This window comes from Equus quagga, chromosome 15 (assembly GCF_021613505.1).
Source record: "Equus quagga isolate Etosha38 chromosome 15, UCLA_HA_Equagga_1.0, whole genome shotgun sequence".
Taxonomy (NCBI): Eukaryota; Metazoa; Chordata; class Mammalia; order Perissodactyla; family Equidae; genus Equus; species Equus quagga.
Window position 1 is genome coordinate 93,929,058 of NC_060281.1, and position 13,148 is coordinate 93,942,205.

Genomic DNA, 13,148 nt, shown 5'->3' on the forward strand with positions numbered 1-13,148 from the left:
AGAGGTGGTGTGCATCCCCCCGACTCCAGAGCCGACCGCAGCCCGACCCTGATCCTTCAGCTCCAAGGCCCCCAGTGGTTCGACCTCTGAGAATCCCCAGGGAGCCCCTGGGTCCCATCTGAGCCCACCCAGGCCCAGGCCGGCCTCCGGCCAGGACTCTACCCCAGGGTCCAGGGCCCGCTAAACACCCAGGAGGAGGCCCGCTCCCCTTTGTGTGTAGAAAGGGGATCGCAGCGAGCCTGGGGGTCGCAATGGGGAAACGTCCACAGACCTGGTCGCTGAGCAGCCCCTGACACAGCAGAGGGACACCTGGGGCCTCTGCCGCCCACCGCCCACCAGGCAAGCAGGGAGGAGGGAGCCGCTCGCAGTGAGAGATCTGAGGCACAAAGACAGCCAGTTCCTCAAGAGTTTTTTAATTTTTAAGTTTTCTTACAAAAATCTAGGTGTTTACCAATACGATCTTATTTTGGTCTTGTTTTTAATGCTTATTTCCGTGGTTCTCTTCTGATTTCAGTCACAGACAGCAGGCACTGAACAGCAGCCCCCACTGCTCGGAAGGCAGGTCCTGGAGGCGCCACCCGGGGCTCCCGCCTATGCGCAGCTCGGCAGGGCCTCCCTGGCACTGGGGTCCAGGCATCACGGGTTGGTGGGCAGGGGGCAGCAAGCCTGCCGCCCATCTCATGGCCTCCAGAGGTCCTGCTCAGCCAGCCCCCAGGCCACGCCACACCCCCAGGCGGCCTGCTATGCAGGGTGGCACTCGCAGGGTGGCCCTGGGAGCCCAGGGCACACCCTGCCCCTTGGCTGCCCCGTCCATGCGGGGGCACACTCTCCAATCCCACTGGCCCGAAGCCAAGCCAGGCGCCCTCTGCTGCCACCTCCTGGCCTTCTCTCTGCCCCACTCCCTCCGTCTCACGCACAGCACGGAGTCTATAAAGCGCTAACCAGCCTAGGGGCTCGGAGCAAGGGAGGGAGGGGGGGCAAGCGGGTGTGTCCAGAGTGTTGGCCCTGGCTCTGGAGCCAGAGGCCTTGTCACCTGTGGCCACCAGGCGGCTCCCAGCTCCAGGCAGGGTCTGCGCAGGCCAGCCGGAGTTCCCTTCTTTCGTGATCAGGCCTAAGAACAGAAGGCCGGCCAGGCCCTGAGGAGGGAGAGGGGCAGGCTGAGCAGGGCGGCCTGGGGCTGGGCGCCTGCCTCCATGGGCTAGGTGGACGGAGGCGTGGACAGGACAGCTGCTGTGGGCGGTGTGGGCCCATCCGGACTTGCTGGTCCCGGAGGCCCTGTGCTTGGGGCATGTGAAGCTGTGGGGGCCCTCCCTGCTCTGGCCCCAGCTCCTCTGGGCCTTGCTGGCACAGTGCCTGAGCCCAGCTGCAGGCCCAGGGAGGCCTCCCCCTCTCAGACCTTGGCCTGGCCTTCCCTCAGGTGGGCACGCAGGCCTGCCGAGGTGTGGCCCTGGGCCACAGGGAGCGCGCAGGGAGAGCAGAGCGTGCAGCCAGCAGCGATAGATGATAGATGATGGACGATGGACGAGAAGCCCCTGCCCTCGGGAGGGGACTGAGCGGACGAGCAAGCAGATGAGAGAACGTACCAGACATGCAAGCTAGACCCAGGAGTCGACCGGCTGAGGCTTAGAGTCCCCCACGGCGTCCACCAGCCTGACCGCAGGCCTGCTGGGCCCGGGAGGAGGGGCCTTCCTGCTGGGCTCGGTCTGCAGCAGAGGGGCGGTGGGCAGGAGGACATTAGAGGCAGAACAGAGCAGATTATTTGGAGCTGCCGGGTGGGGCTAGGCTGCTCAGCTGGGTGGCTCAGAGCTGTGGGGGCTTGGGTGGAAGCCTGAGGGGAAGGGTCGCTGAGCTAGTGTGGCTCCCACAGATGCAGTGAATAGAGGATGCACAGAGCCCTCTGCCCAAGGTAAAGGGACTGGTGCAGAACAGCTGGCAGGTGCTGCCCTGGAGGCAGGGCAGGGCGGGCCTCGCCCAAGCACACGTGCAGAGAAGGATGCAGACATGCTTGTTCAGACTCCCATGGTCCAGGGCATTGTGTGGGGCAGTGCCCTCTGTCCCATGCCTCAGCATCCCACTTGGTAGCTTTCAAACATCCGCACCTACAGACCGACTCTGACGTGAGGTTACCAAGGTGGAGGGGACGCTCCTGGGGCTTGGTCTCCCAGCCCAGCTCGCCTACAGTTGAGCACCACCCCAGGCTGATCCCTGATCAAACTCAGCATCTTGCTTGGGCCCCTCTCCAGGCCACCCCTAGACATGCTACCTACCTGGGCACCTGCCGACAGCCACTTACTTTCAATGGTTCCTTCTCAGAGCTGTCCCCTGCAGGGTCACTGCCTCGAGCCCTCCGCTCCCTCCGGTCCACAGTGGAGTATCCATCTGCGGGGTGCGGGCACGCGGAGAACTCTAAGAGGAGGCACCGCAGGAACTAATCTCTCTTTCTGCCCAGAAGCAGGGAGCCCCTGGGACAGGGGCCTCTGGAGAGGTCCCCCACTGCCCAGCCCCAGCAGTGTCCTGGTCCCCTGGGCCAGGTCTTCTCACAACCCTTGCCTGACCATGGCGTGGGCCTTGCAGCCTCTCACTTGCTTGCCGACAGGGACTCAGAACCCTCCAGCCTCCACTCAGCTGCCCACCAGGGACTCTAACTGGGCCCTGGCCTCCCTGGCTGCTTTGCCCCTGCTCCCTGAGCGTGCCTAAACCAAATCCCTTTTCCCCAGCGTGTCCTTGGAAGGCCTTCCCAGCACCAGCTACACGCGGCGCACCCTGCAGCCCTCTCTGGCCCTTGCGCCTCCCCACACAGGAAGCCAGCAGCCCTGCGCCTGCACTCACCCGGGCCAAGTGCCTCCATGGGGAGCACGTCACGGCTGCCTGGCTTCTCGCCCTCTGCAAGGCAAGAGCAGGCGTTGGCTGGCTGCAATAGTGGCGGTGGGACCAGGGCAGACAAACCCACGGCAGGGCTGACCTCAGCGACCCTGGGTACTCTTTGTCACTAGGACCTGTGCACCCCTCCCCTAGGCTTCTGCCTGCTGGCACCACCACACCTGGCTTGGCACTCACGTGGACACCACGGTGGAAAGGATCTAGGAGGGATCCTAGCAGGAAAAAGGGACCCCCACCCTGGGGCCATCCTCCTGGAAGAAGACCCTCTCTTTCCTCCACCCCTCACCCACCCTGTCATCACCAGTGCACCTGGATGGAAGAGTCACTTTTGAACCTCAAGGACGGTTCCCACGCTGCCCCGAACTCACCAAGGCTCTTGTCCCCCAGCGGCAGTGTGCTGTCGTCGAAGCCTCCGGGACTCGGGGTGCCCTTAGCTCCCTTGGCATTAGCAGCAGCTGACTGGGCAGGAGGCACAAAACAGACAGGGGTTGGGGTCAGGGACGTTCCCCTGGGGGACCCAGCCTGATAAGGGGAGAGGACAGGCCGGATAAGCCGCACCTGGAAACGTGCCTTGGTCCAGCCTTCCTTCTGCAGGGCACCGCGCAGGTCCTTGTAGCTCCACAGGGTCTGCAGCACGTGGGACGCGGCCTTCGCCTCGCGCACCGATTGGCTGCAGCAGGCCCCCATGGGTCAGCGTCCGCCCTTCCCCCCCCCGCCCCGCCCCCTCCGGGCCCCGCTCACCTGGCGGCGCCAAGTGCCACCAACGCCGGCACGCCGTGGGCCTGCAGTAGTGAGCGCGCGTTGTCCAGGCTGTCAGACACGATCTCATGGATAGTGTTGAGCACTGCCACCACTGTGTCCTCCTCCAGGCGGGCCCCGGGACGCAGCTGGGCCTGCGCACTGCGCACATTCCGCACTAGCTCGGCCATGGCGTAGCTCCCTGAGGGCAGGGTCGGGTGTCAAGACAGCATCTGGGTGAAGGGCGCCCTCAGGAGCTCCAGGACGCCGTGATGACACCCTCCCCCGCCGCCCTGCACAGGGGACTAGGCCTCAGGATGGTTCAGGAAGACACGAGCTCCTGCAGCTGGGATGAGTGCTGGGGCAGCCAGACACCTGAACCACCCATCCTCCAGCTCCGCTGGCGCCCCGAACCACCCGCCTGGTTCCGCTTCCTGGCTCGGTCCGCCGGCGCCCTCACCAATGAGGTCCTTGTTGCGCCGGTCCAGCGAGAGGTTGCGCAGGGCGATGGCGACAGCACGCACCACCTTGTCAGTCTCAGACTGCAGCAGCTCCACGAGCACCGGCAGCCCGCGCTCCTTGCGCACCGTGGCACGGATGTACGTGGCCCACTGCAGCGGTGGAGGCGCCCGGAGTGTGCTCAGCACCGGCCAGACACTCTCACCTGAGCCCTGACTGCTCCCTGCAGAGTAAGCCCTACCCAACAGCTCAACTCCCTCCACTTCCCCGGGGACACGCTGAACCTCCAGGACCTTGGGGGCTGTGTGCCCCCTCCCTCCCAGCTTGGGGATGCGCAGGGGCAGGGGCAGGCACCAATGAGGCGCCTAGGATTCCCCTCTGCCCCCTCCCTGTCAGATCCAGCCTCTCACCATCCAGCTGCCAGCACTGAGGTTCTGCAGGGCACCTGCGGCAGCCTCCAGGGTGTTGAAGTTCCGGCTCTCAGTGAGGAGGGAGAGGTAGAGACGGACCACCTCGGGCTGGTACAGCAGCTCAAAGCCTGGGCACAGGGCACCCGCCGCCCACAGTCACCCAAACCTCCCCCATCACTCCCTCCCCCCACTCCTCCAGGCAGTGCTCCCAGGACAAGTGTGAGCTGGGGCCCAGGGACAGGCATGGTGCAGGCAGGCAATGCTTAACGGTCAGTGTATTCACCCCTATGGCCCCCCAAGAGGAAAAGCATTCCCATTCACAGAGGGCCAGAGGCTCAGTGAGGAGGCAGTGTGTTTGGGTGAGGTCCTTCTGCCCTTGACCCTGCTGCCAAAGAAATGGGATTAGACCTGCCTGGCAGTGGAGCATCCAGGAGGCCTGAGGTGGGGAGGGAGGCAGAAACCAGGGCCACTTCCCTAGCAACATGATTCAACCTCCCTAGCAACAAGGAATCCCTCCCCCCATCCCTGTCTGAGATGCTCAACGGCTCCTGGTCCCTCAACAATTGAGGCCCTGCCTGGAGCAGTTAGCCCACGATGCTCCAGAGGGGAGGCGCAGAGAGGCCTTCCACATGTGCCCGTGCTCAGACACATCTCCCTCTCCTCTGTCCCCCTGCCCCTCCCCAGTCCTCATATTGTCCCCTGCTCCCTCCATTCCAGCCTTACTGGCCTTTCTGTTCCCCAAATGCCCTAAGCACCTTCCCCCCAGGGTGTCCCTCCCTCAGGATGTGTGCAAGGCTGCTGCCTTCGCCTGTGCTGCTTCCCCCTGGACTTCCCACGGCTGGGCCCTTCTAGCCGCTTAGGGCCTCTGTGCTCGCAGGGTGCGCTGTGGCCTGGTATTCACCAGGACAGACCTGACTCACTCAGGCCGGAGACCCAGTGCACAGAACAGTGCCAGCACACAGTAGGACTCCAACAGACACAGGGGACTCTGCCCCGCCTGAGTCAGGGTCCTCTCCTGGCCCGGCCTCTGTAGGGATCTCCCAGGGTGTAGCGCACCCTCCCAGCTCCCTTGGAATGAACCCGAGCTCCCTGACTGACAATGAGTTCCTGCCTGGTCAGACCCTGCCTTTCACTGAGGACCTGGCTCCAGTCCCTGCCAGCCCCTCACCTGCTGTGACTCAGCAAGTGCCTGGCCTCTCTGTGCCTCTGTCCCCTCCCACTGCCTGAAGTGACCCATAGTACTGACCCTGATTCTGAACCCTCAGCAGGTGCCCAAGGACTGGATGGTCCCCAGGGAACCCCACACCTGTGGGCCTCAGTTTCCCCAGTGGATCTCAGAGGCCCTCCAGGCCTACTTGGTGGCACAAACCTTCACAGCTGGACAGGCCTGGGCCTGGACTCCACCTCTGCCCACTCACCTTTGGCGGCCTCGGTCCGCTTGGGAAGGTCCAGCGTGTCAAAGTTCCGGTCCATCTCACCGTCCTTCTTCCCTGGAACAGAAGGGCAGTGAGAGGTCAGGTGGACCCTGTCGGGGCAGGTGTGTGTCAGGAAGGCTGGGCACAGCACTTTCCTGCTGAGAGCCCAAAAAGCACCACCACGTCCAGGACTGGGCACCAAGAGGCCGTGGGAGTGGAACACCATTCTGTGTTCCGGCAGGCAGGTTGGCCCAGGGGAGGGCAGTGGTGGCAGTGGGGCCTGGGGACATCCCAGCCCTGCCCCTAGCAGCCAAGACTCATCTCCCATCAGGTGCTGGGAGCTGCACTGCAGACTCCAAAGGCCTCCTTGCAGCTGCCAGGAGCCAGCAGCCCAGGCTGGCTGGCAGGCAGGTGCAGACATGGAAGCCAAGGGCTGGCCGGGACAAGACATGCCTGGTCGCACAGCAAGTCAGGGCTGGGGCCAAAAGTCCCACCCACGGGGAAACTTGCTCATCTAGGGGTAGGATCCAGTCCCAGGATGTGCTGGCCAGGAGAGACCTCCATCCATAGGCCGAGCTCACTCCCGGCCACGCTCCCCATCTCAGATGAGAGAGCATCGCCCCCTCTGGAATGCAGCAGAGCTGAGGTCAGATGGTCTGGGCCCCTGCCCTGCTCAGCCTCATGGGGCCTTTGTGTGGTCCCTCTGAGCCACATGGAGGGGCAGACTGCTCCCCGGTGCCCTAGGGGACAGACACACCCCGAGTCCTACATACCCTCGGCGCTGCCCCAGCTCCAGCTCCAGGCCCAGCCCTGGGAAGTGGAGTCTAAGGTTACAGAGGGACAGCCCCTTGGCCTCCCAACCAGTCCAGGGTTGACATTCCTGCCGTTGTCATGGAGACAGCTGCCCAGAGAAAGGACTGGGGATGGGCAGGGCCCTGAGGCTGGAGCGCCCTGTGGCTGTCATGGAGACGACTGTCTGAGGAATGGAGTGGAGAGTGCCTCCCTGGTGCCCACTGCACCCGCCAGGCCTGGACGGTAGGACAAACAGGGACTCACCTGGATGGAACCACTCCTCTGGGCGGCCGGAGGAAGCAGAGGAGAGAGGAGATGAGCCTGAGCGGGCAGCACCCCATGCCCTCCCAGGAGGCCCCCAATTCCTACTGTACAACCCAGGTCGAGCAGGCAGCCCTGGGACCTCACCCCACTTACAGCTGAGGGCTGAATGCCCACAAGTAGGCAGGGGGGAGGCCTGCGGTCAGAGCAGACCCACATGGGTGGGGCAGGTGATGGTAGGGCAAAGACTCCAGCTGGCAGGTGCCACGGAGTGTAGGTCCCTGGAACTCACACCCGGCAAATGCCAGGGGGGGACGGCGCGAAGGCAGGAGGGTGCTGCCCTCAGGGCTTCAGGTGCTCTGCAAACGCCAGGAGGCGGCTTCATCTTCATCACTTTCCAACCATGGGCCTCCAGAACCCCTCCCAGAGCTGAGGGACTGGGTCCAGGCACTAGCAGGGACACCACGTGGGTTCCCTCCTGCCCTCCCCTAGGGGCCCCAGAGCGCAGAGGAGGAACCGCAGGCCTGTCAGCTGCATGCCCCAGGGCATGTCCTCCCTAGCTCCCTGCATCCCCGCCTGCCCTCTGGGCTGTGACTGCCTGCCACAGGTAAGGAGAGCCTCCAGCCTGGGGGTGGGGTCCTAGAGTGGTACCCCAGGCCCACTCACACACCTTTGGCCTTCTTGCCACCAAAGCAGCTGGCGTCGTCCCGCCTCCGGCGCTGGGGGCCCGCAGCACTGCCCGGGGGCCCAGGATCAGCCTCCTGGTACCTCTCAGCCCCAGGCACCTCCTTGTGCACGTGGTAGGATAGGTTCCGCATGATGCAGACGCAGTTCTCCACAGACTGTGAGGAGAGGAGAGCTGGTGGGGCAGGGCCAGGTGGGTTTGGGGACCACTGACACTCCCAGGGAAAACTGGCCCCATCCAGCATGCATGGAGGGGCCTAGGAGTATAGAGATGGGGAAGCCCGAGCTAGGGGGCCCTCACGGGTGAGCACCTCCAGCGAGGGGCTGAGAGAGAAAAGGCTGGGACACCTACTGTTTGTAGGCCCGCACACCCGTTCCCCTCTGTGCCACCCAGAGTTCAGGCCTCCTGGGCCCTGTTCCTGCTCCTTCTCCCTGACCCTTTGTGGGAGGCTGCGAGACTGACCCTGCCCAGGAAGGACCTGCTAGGACCTGCCCCACCCTGCCCACCTTGTTGTCCGTGTCCTTCCTGCCCACGGCCGACTGCAGGGCGTGCAAGAGTGCGTCCACCAGCCCTTCACACTCCCGGAGCCGCCGCCGGGCTTCTGCACCATCCGAGCTCACGTTCCTGGGTGGCCAAGAGCAAGCCCTGTGACAGCTGGCTCTCATGGGAACTCCCCTGGCCCCTACCTGGCCTTGGGGGGGGTCCCATCTGCATCTGCAAAACAGCTCTGACGTCACCCTGTTGAGGATATTGGCAGATGACACCAGCCTGGAGCACAGTGAATGTGGAGCAGTGGTGGCCTGACCACTGAGACCCCAGGAAGTAGCCCTGGCCTGGCATCCGCGTGGGGTAGGGGGCTTCCCAAACTCCCAGCTGAACTGGAAATGGACAGAAGTGGGTCCAGAGGCCTGATTCTGCACAGGCAGCTCTGGGCTCCACCTTGCCCTGAGGATGGAGCCCTGTAGAGCCATGGGAGCACATCCTGATGAACAGGCAGGACCATGAGGACCCAGGACTTCCTGTGGGGTCTCTGCAGGGTGAGAGGACAAGGGCAGGGGTCACCAGGAGGTGGGATGAGGCCTCCAAGGCAGACTGTAGATGAGGGTCCAGGCTCCCCCTCCCCTGTCTGTCACAGTGAGGTAAAAGTGGGTGAAAGCTGGGTAGGACTGGAGCTGTGGGGTACCACACGAGAGGCTGGCAGACCTTGTCCAGAGGCTGCTCTCGGGGGTGAGTACAGCCTCATCAGGCCCCATTCTCAGGACTTGGCAAGAACTGTGACATGGCTCAGAAATTCCTAAGACTGGAGCAGCTAGCTGTCTTCCACGATATCTGGGACACGAGGATGTGGGCGTCCCAGGACAGCTGTCCCCAGGTGCCCCAGGGCTCCGGTGCCCAGCTCCTGCCTCCTTGACTGGGAACAGCCCTGGGCAGCTGCGTGGGGAGTGCCCGAGCCTGGCCCCCGCCCACACCTCAAGCAGCCTGAAGTGTTCTTGAAGACAGTTGTCCACTCGGCATCCCGTGGCTTAGAGTCCTCATTGGGCTCACGCTCCCAACCCGAGTGGGGCACAATGACCTCATGGGTCAGCGTCTGCAGGCCGTGATCAATGATGACCATCTTCAGGGGCTCGTAGGATGACAGGTTCCAGAGCGTGCCTGCAGGGCGCCACCGACCAGCCAGTGCTGACCACAGCACTGCCCTCTCTACCTCCCCACCAGACCCTGCTCAGGTCCGGCCCCACCCTCATCCAGTCCCAGCTCAGGCCAGAGGCAGTAGTGACAAAAGCCCTGAGAAATCCTAAGAGCCCACCCTGGCCTGGGCAGGACGTACACACAGTGCCTGGGAGTGGCTCCCAGCTAGGAGGGAGCCCCAGAGAGTGTGGGATGCAGAGGAGGGACTGGCAGGGACCTGGGGCTGGACATGGTAGGTGCCTTCTCTTCCCCACCCCTTCCCAGCCACGTGGGCAGATGGCACTACCACTCTGGGTCCATGCCAAGAGGTGGTCATGTGACCCTGCCTGGCCACCTGGGTCCCATAAGGACAATCTCCACCACTGCCCTGCTGGGGGTGGGACCAGGGAGGCTGGACCCAGAGGAGTCATTGTGGGGACATGGGGACAGGCGAGGAGGGGGCCTGCCTGAGGGGTCGAGTGCCAGCCCCACCTGTGGCAGCAAAGTCTAGAGGCAGAGACTGGGGACCTGTCACGGCATCTGAGCCGGCTGCCTGACCCCTACAGCTGGGACTCCTGACTAAATGGGGTGCTTTCTCTGGCCAAGCCTTGCTCTTGCCTCTTCCCAGGGGATGTGGGGAATGTGGGTGCTGGGGCGCCACTCACCTGTGACAAGCTCACGGACCTCATTGTCCCGAGCGGCCCGCAGCAGGCGCACCAGGGCAGGCACGCCGCCGCAGTCCCGGATGGCAGCCTTGTTGTCAGTGTCTCGGCCATAGGAGAGGTTTCGCAGAGCCCCGCAGGCCCGACGCCGCACCTCTGCCCTTGGGTGGTCCAGCAGAGCCACAAGCAGCGGCAGCCCCCGCAGCTGCCGCACACGACGCTTGATGCCCTCGTTCTCGAAGCACAGGTGCTGCAGGTAGGCGGCCGCGTTGGCCTTCACGGGGTCCACAGGGTGCCGCAGCATGGCCAGGACCTCAGGCAGCTCGGGGTCCCGCCAGCGCGGCTCCTTGCGGGCACTGTCAACTGAGGGCGAGCGCCGCACTGCCCGGTCCAGGCTGCCCAGGCTGCCCCGTTCTGGCTGGGCTAGGGGTGCCGTCGCGGCCGGGAACAGGGGCCGCTCCTCCATCAGCTCACCACCATCATCTGCCCCGTCCTCATAGGCCCTGTGCAGGAAAGCAGGGCGTAGGAACACCTTGGCAGCCGCCAGCCCTGCCCCTGAGCTGCCCCCTCACACCTTCTCCAGGGTACCGTGAACCCATGGACGGCGGGGCTGGGCCTAGAGCATTGTCCCCAAGCATTGGGCGGGTGCTGAGAGTCACAGCTCAGCCCGGCAAGAACTGACTCAGTGCCAATGACAGAGTCAAACCCCAGCCAGTGGTCATCAGGGCTTACATCCCTCCCAGACAGAGAGCTCACTCACTCCCATCAGCAGGCCACGTTCCCCAATTCTGAGGTCAATGTATTTCTAGAAAACATTTGTTCATGACTGGGGGTCCCACCTCTCCATGAGGCTCATGTCTGGCTACTGCCAGGAGGTGGCCATCCTGCTGAGAGGATCTGAGGGGCATTCAGGCCACCAGTCCCCCAGGGCACAAGATGTCCCTGTGGGTTGTCACTATCAAACCCACTTCCTGGGGGGGCAGCATTGAGGCAGAAAGGGTCAGGTGTCTAGCCCACGGTCACGCAGCAAAATCCAGTCGTGTTCCCACTCTAGACAGGGAAACTAAGGGCAGAGAGGACAGAACCAGATGCTGTGCGAGGCAGGGCTGGGGGGCCTGGGTTCTGGTTGCTACTGTACATGGGGGAAATTGAGGCCTGGGGAGAGGCTGGGCCTCGAGCTCAGAGAAACGCCCTGAGCTTCTTGTGCTCACATCTTCGTGGGCCTCTGGCTGGAGCAGGTGTCAGGCACTGTCACCAGCTTCTCTCAAGGCCCAGACCCACAGGGAGGGTGCCCAGTGCACCTTCCACCACCCCAAGGCCTGCCCTTACCACTGTCCTGGAGAAGAGCCAAGGCCAATTCAAACTAACGTGTGCATGACCGACTTAGCCCAGCAGCTAGACTACCCGCGGTGGACTCTGTGGCGAAGGAGTGGAAGGCAGACCTCCTGGAGGTGGCAGCAGGGCTGAGGACGCTCACCTGGTGCGGAGGCCCCGCCCACAGTCGGGCCTCCTCCGTGCGGTGGTGCCACAGTCGGGCTGCAGGTCCGCGCCTCCCTCGTCATCAGCAGCCAGGCTGCGCGTGTCGTCCTCCAAGCCATAGGGCTCAGCCTGGAAGCGCTCAGGCTGGGAGCGGCCAGCTGGCAGCACAGGCTCAGGGCCCACGGGGAAGGTCTCACGGTGGCCAGGCAGTGTGAAGCAGCCATCGCCAGGGCCTGGGCCAAGGGGGCCACCTCGCGGGGGTCGCACACCCAGCCCACGGGACAGGCTGCCGTAGTTGGGGACCTCACGGGGCTCAGGGCTATCAGAAAAGGTGCCCCCGCTGCTGAGGTAGGCGCGGGAAAGTGTGGCCGCTGGGCCGCCCCCACGCAGCAAGAAGTGCCTGTCCAGGGGTCCATCAGCAAAGGGGCCTAGCAGGGGGCCGCCATCCAACAGGGGGAGGCCGTCTGGGCCCACGGGCACCTGGCGCACTGTTCGTGTTGTCACCGTCTTGACGGTCTTGGTCACCTGGTGGGTAAGTGGACGGCCGGTGGGCTGGGCAGCCTGAGGGGCTCAGACACTGCCCCAGTAGGGCCAGGGTGGCCTCCATTTTCTACCCAAACAATGGGCAGCCCCCAGGAGGCTGGGACACGCGCCCACTCGGCAAATGGGACAACTGCGGCTGCAAAGCCAACATACCCGCTGCCTGGGCCCGGTCATACCTTGGTCTCAGTGCGTCGGGTAGTGCCATCTTCTGACGTGACAATGGACACATGGGAGGTGGGCGTGCCAGGGTCCTCCTCCACTGTCACTGTTTCCTCCAGAACCTCGGGCGCCTCTGGCATGGCAACCAGTGAGGCCTGGCTGCCCGGGCTCTGCTCCTGGGCGAAGGGGGTGGGCATCAGTGGAAGGATCCACTGCTTACCCTGCCCTGGAGCACTGATACTCATGCTGGCAGGGATGCAGCAGTGCCTTCTTCCCAGCCCCAGAACCCACCAATCCCAGGGCTGTCTCAGCCCAAGCCGGTGAGGACGGCAGCACATTCCTGCCTCCAAATGCCGAGAGGCTGACCTTGCCCTGTCACCCCATTCCATGGGGGGCCCTGGGGACTGGCTCCCCCTCCCAGGGCATTCATGAGATGAGCTGACAGATGAAGCCTTTGGACCTGTGGTGCAGCCTTGGACAGCCCTGTCTGAGTGCCAGGCTTCTGGAGGCCCGGAGTATGCTCTCCAGACATTGCTTGCCACCCCCGGCTGGACCTTTCCGGTGCCCCAGGCCTCCTCCCTGCCCCAACCCAGAAACCTTGAGCGCAGAGGCCTTGGGGGAGCAGTTTCAGCATTGTTCACCGACTCCCCGTGGCACACCCAGGCTCCTGCTGTCCCCAAGGCCAGCTAGATGCCCTTGCAAAACAGAAATATCCAGCTTCCAGAGTGCCCTGTGCACCAAAACACCCTTGCTCCTTCCGGCATGGACACTCCTAGGGTGTTGAGCGGGCACAGCCTGGTCCTACCTTGCTTGGGCCAGTGGCCCATGTCCCCCACCAAGACCCTGGGTATCACATCAGAGCCCAGAGAGGGTGGGTTCAGGCCGAGGGGACCCAGCTGGTCCTTGACGGCAACCACAGTGTCCCCTCCCCACACACCCCCAAGGTCTCCTCAGCTCTGGGCCACCTGCCTCATTGTTAACCTGCATCTCTTGCCAT

General features: G+C 64.0%; 1 protein-coding gene across 15 annotated transcripts in view; it reads right to left on the reverse strand.

The window, feature by feature from the left end:
• Window positions 1–397: 397 nt before the first annotated feature.
• ARVCF (ARVCF delta catenin family member) overlaps window positions 398–13,148 on the reverse strand; it is a 50,446-nt gene continuing 37,695 nt past the window's right edge. For 10 of the 15 annotated variants that reach the window (XM_046640291.1, XM_046640285.1, XM_046640287.1 and 7 more), the window contains 15 exons: window positions 12,169–12,327; window positions 11,448–11,974; window positions 9,974–10,473; window positions 9,110–9,293; window positions 8,147–8,264; window positions 7,626–7,797; window positions 5,906–5,977; window positions 4,488–4,615; window positions 4,079–4,229; window positions 3,622–3,820; window positions 3,439–3,550; window positions 3,249–3,339; window positions 2,830–2,883; window positions 2,294–2,406; window positions 398–1,136 (listed from right to left, as the gene is read on the reverse strand). In XM_046640291.1, coding sequence (XP_046496247.1) covers window positions 486–1,136; window positions 2,294–2,406; window positions 2,830–2,883; window positions 3,249–3,339; window positions 3,439–3,550; window positions 3,622–3,820; window positions 4,079–4,229; window positions 4,488–4,615; window positions 5,906–5,977; window positions 7,626–7,797; window positions 8,147–8,264; window positions 9,110–9,293; window positions 9,974–10,473; window positions 11,448–11,974; window positions 12,169–12,291 — 3,195 coding nt within the window. In that variant the 5' untranslated portion in view covers window positions 12,292–12,327 and the 3' untranslated portion in view covers window positions 398–485. Of the gene's footprint in view, window positions 1,137–1,583; window positions 1,704–2,293; window positions 2,407–2,829; window positions 2,884–3,248; window positions 3,340–3,438; window positions 3,551–3,621; window positions 3,821–4,078; window positions 4,230–4,487; window positions 4,616–5,905; window positions 5,978–7,625; window positions 7,798–8,146; window positions 8,265–9,109; window positions 9,294–9,973; window positions 10,474–11,447; window positions 11,975–12,168; window positions 12,328–13,148 lie in introns of all 15 variants that reach the window. The other 5 variants (XM_046640294.1, XM_046640293.1, XM_046640289.1 and 2 more) reach the window with 3 other exon arrangements.